This window comes from Anolis sagrei, chromosome 6 (assembly GCF_037176765.1).
Source record: "Anolis sagrei isolate rAnoSag1 chromosome 6, rAnoSag1.mat, whole genome shotgun sequence".
NCBI lineage: Eukaryota > Metazoa > Chordata > Lepidosauria > Squamata > Dactyloidae > Anolis > Anolis sagrei.
Window position 1 is genome coordinate 109085218 of NC_090026.1, and position 12528 is coordinate 109097745.

The 12528-nt window shown below is 40.5% G+C and overlaps 1 protein-coding gene across 15 annotated transcripts in view; it reads left to right on the forward strand.

Annotated features, from left to right (window-relative positions):
• KIAA1217 (KIAA1217 ortholog) overlaps window positions 1-12528 on the forward strand; it is a 469454-nt gene that overhangs the window by 409253 nt on the left and 47673 nt on the right. For 14 of the 15 annotated variants that reach the window (XM_060782396.2, XM_060782395.2, XM_060782391.2 and 11 more), the window contains one exon: window positions 10658-11475. In XM_060782396.2, the coding sequence (XP_060638379.2) occupies window positions 10658-11475 (818 nt within the window). Of the gene's footprint in view, window positions 1-8095; window positions 8431-10657; window positions 11476-12528 lie in introns of those variants that run through there. The other variant, XM_060782401.2, reaches the window with a different exon arrangement.

Genomic DNA, 12528 nt, shown 5'->3' on the forward strand with positions numbered 1-12528 from the left:
TATCTAAATTACATAGTGGATAAAAGTTGTTATCATTGCATTCAGAATTCCAGCTAGCCAACCAGATAGACTATTTTCCATGATTCCATGCTCACTTTTTTCACACTTGGCACATAGAACTCCCACGAACAACAGAAAATACTGGAAGGGTTTGGTGGACATTGACCTTGAGTTTTGGAGTTGTAGTTCACTTACACCCAGAGAGTACTGTGGATTCAAACAATGATAGATCTGGACTAAACTTGGCATGAAAACTCAATATGCCTAAATGTGAACAGTGGTGGAGTTTGGGAAAAATAAACCTTGACATTTGGGGGTTGTAGTTTCTGGGATTTATAGTTCACCTACAATCAATGAGTCCCTTAAACCCCACCAATGATAGAATTGGGCCAAACTTCCCACACAGAACCCCCATGATCAACAGAAAATACTGGAGGGATTTGGGAGGAATTGACAGTGATTTAGGGGAGAGCACGCCTACTCTTCCCTCCTTGCTTGGATTCTCAGAAACAGCCCTTCCTTGGCTGAGAAGTTAGCCAATCACAGCAGGAGGGGGGCTTTTGGTGAGAGGATTTGCCATCTATTTCCAAAAAGGAAGAAAAGGATAGGAGGAGAGATCTTCAGCCTTCCCTGCAAAAGGGGTTCCTGAGACCATCAGAAATAGGTGTTTAGAAGAGACATCACACTGGCAACAAAGATCTGCATAGTTAAAGCAACGTATTCCCCGTAATAACCTATGGATGTGAGAACTGGACCATAAGGAAGACTGAGTGAAAGAAGATAGATGCTTTTGAACTGTGGTATTGGAGGAAAATTCTGAGAGCGCCTTGGACCGTGAGAAGATCCAGCCAGTCTATACGTCAGGAACTAAAGCCCAACTGCTCATTGGAGAGAAGGACAGGAAAGTTTAGAGAAGACAACAATGCTTGAGAAAATGGAAGGAAAAAGGAAGAGGGGCTGACCAAGGGCAAGATGGATGGATGGTATCCTTGAAGTGACTGGCTTGACTCTGAAGGAGCTGGGGGTGGTGACGGCCGACAGGGAGCTCTGGCGTGGGCTGGTCCATGAGGTCACAAAGAGTCGGAAGCAACTGAACGAATAAACAACTGATAGTCTTTAGTGACCCTTATGAAACTCCCCTCATAACCCTCCCCCTCAGGATGGAGACACTGTTTTTGGTGGTCAGTCATTGTTATTCTGTGACTGCTAAGCATTATTTCCCATTATATCTGTTTAGGATCACATCCCCAATTTAGGTTCCCACCCACCTCCTTTTCCACATGGACTTGTAGGTTTTTTTTTTAAATGAGGAAGTGAATTTTTGATTGTAAAAAACATGACATCAAATACATTGGGATGCGGCTACAAATGTAATACTAAATTAATTACACTCTAAATGTAACTTTTTATGCGTTGTTGATTATTATACTTATGTAATTGTATTTATACTTATGTATTGTTGACTTCGTGTGGCACTTGGAGTGCTTCTGTGAGCCACCCTGAGTTCCTTTGGGGAGATAGTGGCGGTGTACAAATAAAGATTATTAATGTTAACTTCTCAAGCTTGGTAGAAAAAGCATTGTATTCTCAGAGGAAAAAACTAAGCAGAGATGTTTCATAAGAAAGCAGAATCGAAAGGGTTAAGATAGCCTTCATATAGCAGCTATTCTTTTGTGTCTTGACCTTCACATGCTTTTTCCTAAAGTATCTTAAGTGCAGGATGTAAAAGACCCCCAGCTTTCCTCTTCCCCGCACCATCCCACTTTCCTGTTGTTCTTCCTCTTTAAGGACTGAGAAAAAGAGTCTAAACCAGAATGGAATTGGCTGCTTGCAACAGGCCCAGGAGACTAATGAAGATATTTACAAAGAAGAAAGACTTTGTAGGCAGAGTTGCCTTGCTTTCATGTAATCTATTCATTATTCTCGTATTAGTAGTGGTGCATTCCTCACAGGACCTGAGGCACTTTTGACCATTCAGATGACTCCCTTTCCTTCTAGTCTTGTCTATATGCATGGCGAGGCTGGGAGACATGGAGGGAGAAGACCTGATTTTCGTATTAGTGCATTCAAAACTAGTTAATAGAAATTAATTAAATTCGGGATATCGCAAGGCAAGACAGACAGAGCTTGAGGGCTCCTGATAAAGTAATTAAAATAAGGGGAAGGGGGTTAAGCTTGAGTGGTTTGTATGTATTATCGGAACCACAAGATTGAATTACAGCCACAGCAGCCATCAACTCATGCATTATTTATGCTGCTGTATCAAAATATAGATTTAAAGAGGGAAGAGAACACAGTAAAGCAAGATTAATCCTATAAATGGCATAAAAATATTCAGGCTTGATGCTTTTTCGGCATTGGCTATGATGAACTGGGAGTCTTTTGAAGCATAGGTCATATTGAAGGAAAAGTGTTTTCCCATCAAATGGTGAATGGACAAAATTGGTGCCCTTCAAATTAGAAATATATTGCTGCCATTGTTGTTATTTGCCTTCTGGTTGCGCCAGATATATGGAAACTAAGGTTTTCGCAGGGTTTTCATGGCAATATTGCCCTTGAGGGGAAATCAGTGTGGCTTCTCCAAGGTTACCCAATGGTTTTCCATGACAGAATGGAAACCTTTGAAAAATCCTGGCCCAATAGACCACATTGGGTCTCAGAACGAGGTATTAAATCACAAATTCAATAATAATAATATCTGAGTTGTTATAGGTTTTTTGGGCTACAGTGTTCCTTCACGTATTGTGGGGGGTTACGTTCCAGGACCTCTCACAATAAGTAAAAAACCGCAATGTAGGGATGCTATATTTATTTTAATATTTATACATTGTTTTAGTAGTTACACACTATTTTAAGTCTTTATAAATTTAAAATAAAGTGAAGAAAAGGAAGGAAAGGCCCTTCCAGGCTGGAGGGAGGACTGAGGAGGGAAAGTGCCTCAGAGAGCGGCGGTGGCAAAAACCTGCGATATATATTTTAATTTTTTTAAACCGCGAAACAGTGAGTGTGCTAAAAGCGAACAGCGAAGTAGCGAGGGAACACTGTATATGGCCATGTTCTAGAAGCGTTCTCTCCTGATGCTTTGTCTGCATCCATGTCAGGAGAGAATGCTATGGATGCCTGCCATAGGTGCAGGCAAAACATCAGGAGAGAATGCTTCTAGAACATGGCCATATAGCCCAACAAACCTACAACAACCCAGTGACTCCGGCCATGAAAGCCTTTCAACAATACAATAATCTTTGGATTTAAAATTGCCATGTTCAAAATACTTATTTTTAAAAAAATGTAATAAAAAGCAAACTCCCAAAAGACATTAGCTTCTCTGGGAATTTGCCATGAAGACTTAGCAAATTAATACTGTTAAGAAATATAATGGTAAAATCATAGACTCATAAGAGTTGGAAACACCACATGGGCCATCCAGTCCAACTCTCTGCCATGAAGGAAAAGCATAAGCAAAGCATCTCCGACAGATGGCCATCCAGCCTCTGTTTAGAAGCCTCCAAAGAAAGTGCCTCCACTATACTCCGAGGCAGAGAGTTCCACTGTTGAACAGCTCATATGGTCATGTAGTTCTTCCTAATATTCAGGTGTGATCTCCTTGTCTGTTTGAACCAATTGCTCCAAGTCCTACTCTCCAGGGCAGCAGAAAACAACTCTTCCTTATGATAACCTTTCATTGTTAATGCCTATCCAACGGTTCTGGCCCAGCCTACCTATCCGAACGCATCTCTTCCTACAAACCCTCCAGGAAGTTAAGATCATCTGAGGAGGCCCTGCTCTCGATCCCGTCTGCTTCACAAGCACGCTTGGCGAGGACGAGAGACAGGGCCTTCTCTGTGGTGGCCCCTCAGCTGTGGAACTCCTTGCCTAGGGATATTAGATCAGCCCCCTCCCTCCTGACCTTTCGTAAGAGAGTGAAAACCTGGCTCTTCGAGCAGGCATTCGGAACCCCGGAATAGATAGTCAAGCTTGAGATGGAGAATGACCCAGGAATGGCCAAGACGATGAAATGGACGAGGATTGGAATGAGAGGATATAGCTCTTTTTAAATTGTCATTGCACTGTCTTTTTTGTATAATTGCACTTAACTGTTTTTGCTTTTGTATTGTATTGATGGCATCGAATTGTGCCAATATGTAGACCGCCCTGAGTCGCCTGCGGGCTGATATGAGTGGGATATAAGTGATGTAAATAAATAATAAATAAATAAATAGGCAAAGGTATGGAAATGATATGCCTCCAGGTGTTCCTGGAGTCCAGTTTTCATCCATCTCCATCAGTATGCTGTAGTCCAACACATCTGGAGGTTCATGCATTCTCCACCCCAAGATAGACTTCAGTCATGTGTATGACTCTATGCATAGTGGTTGCAGATGGCTGCTGACCTACTGTACATGGGGCCTCTATTCCAGGGTCCTTTTTATAATATATGATACCTGGATCTTTGCTTCTTCTCCTCATTTTTTTTAGAATCCTAAAATCTGCGTATTGCCATTCTAAGATTGACCCACATAAGCTTGTGTCAAGGGTCTGATTTGATCTGATGTAATCTGACCCCTTGGCTTTACTGGAGCAAAAGCATATTCTCAAGAGAGTGGTGGCAGCCCCATCCCAGTTGCTATGGAGACAGCAGACCATTAGTGCTTAGGGATTGTCCTGCTGATGCTTTTCCATCTTGAGCTTGAGGCAGCTAAAGGAAGATCTAATACAGATACAGACCACATAGATGTAGGCTATTATGCAACACATATGTGTTATGTGAGTTTGGGGTTGTGGAGAGGGAGGGAGAGAAATAACCTCAGTGTTCTCGCCAAAGGAAGGATGTCCAAGTCTAAGTTTACCCAAATTAGTCTGCCAGCAGTTTGAACTCACACATACACACATATTTCTGGCATGGCTTCCTGATAAATTCATCAGCCTTCGATTTTGAGGTGTGGGTAATTTGTACGCAGTCTTGAGGAACCCAAGTAAAGTTTCGTAGATACTTGGACATGAAAAAAATAATCAGACATGGGGAGAACTATCTAATCTTTTGGTAGAAAAATGCTTTCTTTCATTGTGTTGGTGGTCTACCTTACATTCATTGAATGGGTATAACCCAATGGCGTACGCAGATGTCCTAAGCATTCCCGCACATCACAAATTTGAGAAAGCTATAATGAGACTTCACTGGCACTCAAATTCTAAGGGGGAGAAAGGAAGTTTGATGAATTTATTTCACAAATATGTCCACTGAAAGCTGCAGGGTGGCTTTGGGCCTGCCTCAAAGAAGTAGAATAGCCTCAGAGACAGTTGGCTGTCTCCAGGAACAGACCTACTTCTGCTTCTGTCAAAATACGTCCTTATTAAGAATTTCCTAGGTCCTCCAGGTGATTCTATGATATGTTTCCACTGAAAGTTACCATGAGGATACTCTGGAGGAGGTAAGAAAGTTCTAGGGAGGATACCTCTGTATGGATTCTCTAAGTCCTCCGGGGCGACCCCGGGATAACTTCCAGCGAAAGTTATTCATTTCAGCAGGGTTCACTGTTTCCTGCTTCTGTTGTCACTTCAAGAAATTATCCCTCTGGATACAGTGGCCATACTGTATTGAAATGTGAATTAAATGAATGTTACCCTTTTCCCAAAGAGTACAAGAGTTATTGAGTGGTGTAGTGACAGCTGGTGCTTCCCATTTTAGTTGGGCAATGAATTCACTCTGGGTTTTAAACTGATATTTAAAATTAATAGTTATAGGGCTAAATCTATTTAGAATATAGGATTCAGAACTTTGGATAATTCCTTTCAGGTTTGGACTACATCTCACATGGAAGACCAGGTTCCCTTGGGTAGAGAGAAAAGTTTGAGGAGGATAACATGGCTTAAGAAAATTCACATTTTCTCAGTGTTTCTAAGCAGGAAGAGATCATAGAGGTATAGAGATATAGAAAGAGCTTGCTTTTAAGGGAAAAAACACAATGAAATGTAAGAAATGCAAAGATAACTCACTGGAGATAACTTCCTTTTAGAAGCATTTTGTAGTGTCAAATGCATATGTCTTAAAATGGTACAGATATTCATCTGCTTTGAAGAAAAACATGGGGGATTAACCCAGGAAATGACCGTGGACTATAAAAGTTTGTGCAATTCTTCTTTCCATTTTCTTTTCTCCCAGGCCTCTTCCCCTCTAAGGTCATATGAAAGGGAAATTCCACTTAACTCCCCATTTATAATAGTAACAGGCAGGGCATTTTTAACAAAAACTCCATGGAGAATCAGGCTGGTGTAATATGTGGCTAGTGGAAACTTGCTGCCTCTGGGAGATTACCACCATCATGTCAAGCGGCCAATAAAAACATAAGAGTTACTGTGTTGACCAGACCTCTAGTCCATCTCAGTCAGCACTTTGTCTGTAACAGTGACCCGTGAGATGCCTCAGAGAAGTTCACAAGAAGGGCAGAGTTGCGATCAGCATCCCATTGTTAATCCCTAACATCTGGCAATAAGAATATGTGGTCCTTGCAAACAGAGGTTTTGATTTTGTTTGTGGGTTATTTCCCAGAGATGAGCCTGACCCCCGGAAAGATTGTCTTCACTGTGTAGGAGCTAGCCTCAACATCTATTAATATTTCAGCATTAGATCATTACAGTCTCGCAATGGGTTCTACAAGCTTATGACTTGTTCTTGTAAAACTATTATATATCTGTTTCTGTGCAAGAGAGAGACTTCGGAAAAGTTACCTTTGGACTACAGCTCCCAGAATCTCACTGACACAGGATTATGGTTCAAAACGTCAATTTCTTGTCCAAGTTGTTCATGGCATTCAACTCTGCAATAAGGTCAAGATGGCAAACATTATTCATGAGGAAGAAATGACAAGTGAAAAGAGGCTGCAGCAGTTTGCTTCTGCCCAAGCCTACTGAGAAGGACACAATTTTGCCTCCTCGACTCTGCTTAGTTGCAGCAATTGAAGTAAGTTGAAGACAAAAGGTGCCTCTACACCAGGCCTGCACAACCTGTTGCCCTCCTTGTGTTTCAGACTTCAGCTCCCAGAATTCCTGACCATTGGACAAGCTGGCTACAGCTTCTGTGAGTTGAAGTCCTATACAATTGGGAGAGCCATAGGTTGTTTAAGGCTGCTTTACACTATAGAATGAATGCAGTTTGACTCCACTTTAACTGCCATGGTGCTATGTTATGGAATCATAGGAGTTGTAGTTTGGCAGGGCACTCCTTAGCAGGAAATATTAAAGACTTCAGAGAACTACAACTCCCAGGATTTCATAGCACTGTGGCATGGCAGTTAAATTGGTGTCAAACTACATTCATTCCACAGTGTAGATCCACCCAAGGGGATACAGTCAGCGGAGGAGAGCGAAACTGGGACATTTTGTAGGCTGAAAATTTGGAGTGAAAATGAATGGTGTAAATAAACACTACAACCACCACCACCGCCACAACAACAATATGGGATGACAAAGAATTAGTCTGTTCCTCCAAAGATTGACAGGTGAATGGTATGAGTTGTGGAACAAGTGCTTCTTTGTTGGTTTCCATTCATCAGAAGAAGGTGTCCTTCCTGTTGGTCTGAATGGATGTGTTTACCTTTGTGTGCTTCAAATTGTGCTTCCCACACAGCACCCTGCCCAACTTAATTGAATGTGTAACATTCTGCAGATAGCAGCGGAATTGATTTATGCTCGCTGCCCAAAGTTCAACTTGGCAGAGCTGCTAAGGTAACTAGTTAATTAGTAGACAGAGTCCTGCTTTGTCCAGGTGCAACTTTTGCAGGTTTTATTCCCCCTTAACACATTTCAGACGATACCGGACTGGTTTTGCTTTTTTTAAAAAGCTGCTCAGATGAACAGACTGTGAGATTTGAGGTTGGTTTACTTTTTCCAAAATCAGAATTCCAGCATCTTATGCTGATTGAAACACAAATCTCTTCCTTATTGTGCAGAGAGATATTTCTCACTGCACTTCCCTTGAAAAAAGCCTTGTGGTTTCTCCTTGTTTGCTTGCTCTCTTTTGGAGACTCTCATTCTTTTTCAACTTGGTATCTTCTGTACATTTTAGACGTGTTCCTCATTCAGTGGCTGATGCACAGTCCGGGCTGTTGCACACAGTTTGTGACTGGATGACATATGCAGGGGGAAGTATTTAGTGACTAATTCCTAAGGGGAGGAGAAACTGAAGGTTTGTCATGTGGAAAAGTACTTTAACCTATTGAAGGAGTGCTGTTTAGAGGACGATGGGCCACCCTTCGTTGCTGCAGCAGGAGCGGATAGTGTTCTTAATGCAGAAAATCCTTCCTGGAGAAGAGGGATATGTCATAAAGTCGCTTCTTAGACCGAGCCTTTCAAACTCAGAACGCAAAGAGCTGTAACATGTGGAAGGCAGACTAATGATCGTACCGCTCTACCAATAGAGCTGATTAAATTAATGTAAGTGCCTTTTATTATTTGCAGACAAAAGAAGAAGCAGAGAGAGAGAGAGAAAATATATTGGTGTTTGGGTTGCAGTAATGCTTGTGTTGCCTCCCTGGTAATATTGCTTTAGCTGTAATAACAGAAGGAACTAATATAAGGATTTGAGAGATAATAACTAAGTGCGGTTGAAAAGCTTTTGTGACTGGAGAGGAGTATCGGGAGAAGAGGGTCCTTTCATGCATGCACAAATAACAAAAAGTCAGGCAGTTGCATTGTAATGCAGTAATCAGCCATTAGAAGATGACATAAAGAATGCCTTGTTATCTTTTTAAGACTAATGGGAATAGCGGGGGTGCCTTCTGTGGTTAACAGGACACACATCTGCTTGTATTTCAATGTAAAATCACATTTCAGGCGGATAATAAATCAGGGATACTTGTTTTCCTGCTGGAATACTCTGTATAATAAGAGGAGTAAATTTATTATTGCTTAAAAATGTGAATAAGGGTAATACCAGATTCAAATATGACTACTGCAAGATTAAGAACTGGTTTGGGATACAGGTTTGTTTACTTTAAAAAAACATTTTGTAAAGCAATGGAATAGTAACATTGAAACATAACCTGAAGTTAGCACTGCAGTATTCCAGCATGTGCATGTTTCTGTGAATTGCATAAAATATACTATAAATACCAAGGGCATTTTAGTCTCCATACATGCACACACACACACCATCTCAGGCAGCAACAAGTCGTCATAACTGGTGAAGTGTTACATATGTGTGAAACTTTCACTGTCTGAGTTAAATTAGAATGCAGACTTAGCTATTCCCAAAGAGAGTAAAATTCCACAAAATATGAGGTTTTGGTGGGGAAAGGCTTTTGTCCGTGAAGTACGTTATAGATCTAATTACATATTTGTAGTACACTGCCTTACAATCACTGGGAATTTGGAACTGGCCACTATTTCATAGCAGGTGTTCTCCACATGGAGACGTGGTGCAATATATCTCAGGCATGGTTATCTACAAGTAGATTATCTCTCTTTGCTCGCCAGAAGTCCCTTCCTTGCTAAAATGTTATCTTGAAAGAAGCCGGAAGACTAATCATGTTTTCCGAGGTGGGGTTACAAATGATGGAGAATTGCTTAAAATGAACACAGATGCACTAAGGTGTCTGAAAGTGGGATGACCTACAATCTACATGTGGTTTCAACCTAAGCTGTCTGTCACAGTTTGTATTCTCCAACAGCACAGGGGAGGTGGCAAATATAAATGCTACTTGAGGGTTTTGTGTTAGTTCTTTAAAATGTTACATGCTATCCTAGAAGACATATGTTTTTGAAAGTGGCATATAATTAATATAATAAAATATGTAAAGTCTATGTCTATCAGTTTTCTAAAATCAGCAATATTGAGAACTTCAACCAATAAATAGCATCTTACCCATGAAAGCCAAGCAAAATGACATAAAAATCCAATTCATGATTTCATTATTGTATGTTGGGATAAAGGATCTTAAAATTCCCATAGGAATAAATAGAAAGGGAGGCAAGAGAGTTCTACAGCTGAAATGCCCCTATAATTTGTGTGCCCTAAGTGATCTTAATGTATGTGTGTGTCAGGAGTTACTTGAGAAACTGCAAGTTACTTCTGGTGTGAAAGAATTTGCCATCTGCGAGAATATTGCCCAGGGGGTACCCGGATGTTTTGATACTTCTGGAAGGCTTCGCTCATGTCCCTGCATGGGGAGCTAGAGCTGCCAGAGGGAGCTCAACCCACTCTCCCCAGATTCGAACTATTGACTTATCAGTCAGCAATCCTGTTGACACAAAGATTTAACACAATGCGCCACCGGGGACTAGTGATCTTAATAATGGGTATGTTTACCCATAGGTCTTCTATAGGTTCTTAAAGTCTTCTAAGTTTATATGGATGAAAGGGCCACCACATAGTTAAAGTCCTGCTTTTTATTGTACCATGTGGTTGCTCTATTTTTAAAAAAGTAAAAGTAATAATATTAGTGATTTTTGATAAATAGTTACTTTTAAATTAGAGTTGTAATGGAAACAAGCTGCTTTGATCCCTTGGTATTATAGCTGTAACCAATTACCTTTGGTAGGTAACTTTTCCATTATAGATGACAGTTTGATTTAAATAATTATAGGAATATTTTTTGTCACTATAGCTTTGGTTTGGTTTGTCTATAATAAGGTTTCTGAACTGGATTTCTTTCTGTTGCAGATGCAGAGGGACATCTTCTCCAGTTCTTCTCGGCCAGGATCAGCTGCTCATCCTCCTCCTCCTCATGCGCTTCCAACCTCCCCACCTGCTACCCCAGTGCCCCACTCTATGCCCCCTTCCCCATCCAGGATCCCCTACAGCAATGTCAGACCAGTCAGTGGCCCTGGCAACGCAACAATCCCCAGGGACAGGCTTTCAAACATGCCAGCTTCACGGTCTATCTCACCAAGCCCTAGCGCCATCTTGGAAAGAAGGGACGTGAAGCCAGATGAGGACATGGGTAACAAAACCCTGACTCTCTATCGGAATGAGGGCCTCTATGCTGACCCCTACTTGTACCATGACGGCAGGATGAGCATTGCAGGTTCTCACACAGGACACCCTCTTGACATACCTGACCACGTTATCGCTTACCATCGTAGCACAATGAGATCTTCAAGCACTTACTGTAATCCTATGCAGCCTGAAATTATGGAGCAGACGCTATATCGGCAAAAGTCAAGGAAATACGCTGACAGCCATTTGCCAACTCTGAGTTCCAAAACGCCTCCCACCTCCCCTCACAGAGTGGCCGAGATGCGGATGATAGACATTCACGCCCATCACAACACACCAATGTCTCCTCATGCCATTCACCTTGACAGGTCATCTCCTGGGCGCCAGTCTCTCAAGAAAGATCCAGGAACTCCTGTGTTTGTGGAGGGAAAGCCACGAAACATGATGGGTTTACATGGCATGACTGAGGTAGTCCCGTCTGTACCAGACAAGAAAGCATTTGGCTATGGAACAGTAGTGATACCCAAAGAAACGGAGACAAGGTAAGGCAGAGCAAGACTGTATGGATTTAAACTGCCCTGAGACATGTCAACAGGTCATATCCTAATTGGTAAGACAGAAATCTTTCACTGTATCCAGATTACAGTTATATCATAAATAAAATCCTTCCCTTGGGACTGAGACTCATTCTACCCATTGGTAAATCATAGGTCCTCTTCCAGTGAATATGTCCTTTGTACTGTATATACTCAAGTATAAGCCTTTGTACTATATATACTCAATTATAAGCCTCAGCTTATATTCAGGTCAAGGTTATTTATTATTTTACTCTGTTGTTATTATTATTATTATTATTATTACATTTATTATTTTACTCTATTATTATTACATTTATCATTTTACTCTTGTTATTACATTTATTATTTTACTCTTTTTATTATTGTTATTACATTTATTATTTTACTCTTTTTATTATTGTTATTACATTTATTATTTTACTCAGTTATTACTGGTATTATTACATTTCCATTATTTTACTCTATTATTATTATTATTATTATTATTATTATTTCACTCTATTATTATTGGAAGAATACATAAGCACATTTACATTGAAGGTTAGAATAATGGTTTAATAAGAGTTGAGCAGTATTATCTTAAATTGCAGTTTTATGTAAATATTCAAAAACACTTAACCTACTGATGCCTCAATTAATGTAATTGCATTGATATCTATTTTTATTTTGAAATTTACCAGTAGTGACTGCATTTCCTTGGCTTATACATGAGTCAATCGGTTTTCCCAGTTTTTTATGGTAAAATTAGGTGACTCGGATTATATCTGGGTTGGCTTATACTCGAGTATAAACGGTAATTTGTTTCCTTCTAGGAATGATAGTGATGCCTTCATAGTTTGTAAAATCTAAGCATACTTTGCTGTTACCACCCTAGGTCAAACTATATGTAAATCTAAAAGCAGAATTACTAATTTCATTAGTTTTGATTTGCATATTACAAAATCAGGAATGGGATTATCACAGCCATGGGCAAACTTGGGCCGTCTGGGTGTTTTGGACTTCAACTCCCACAATTCC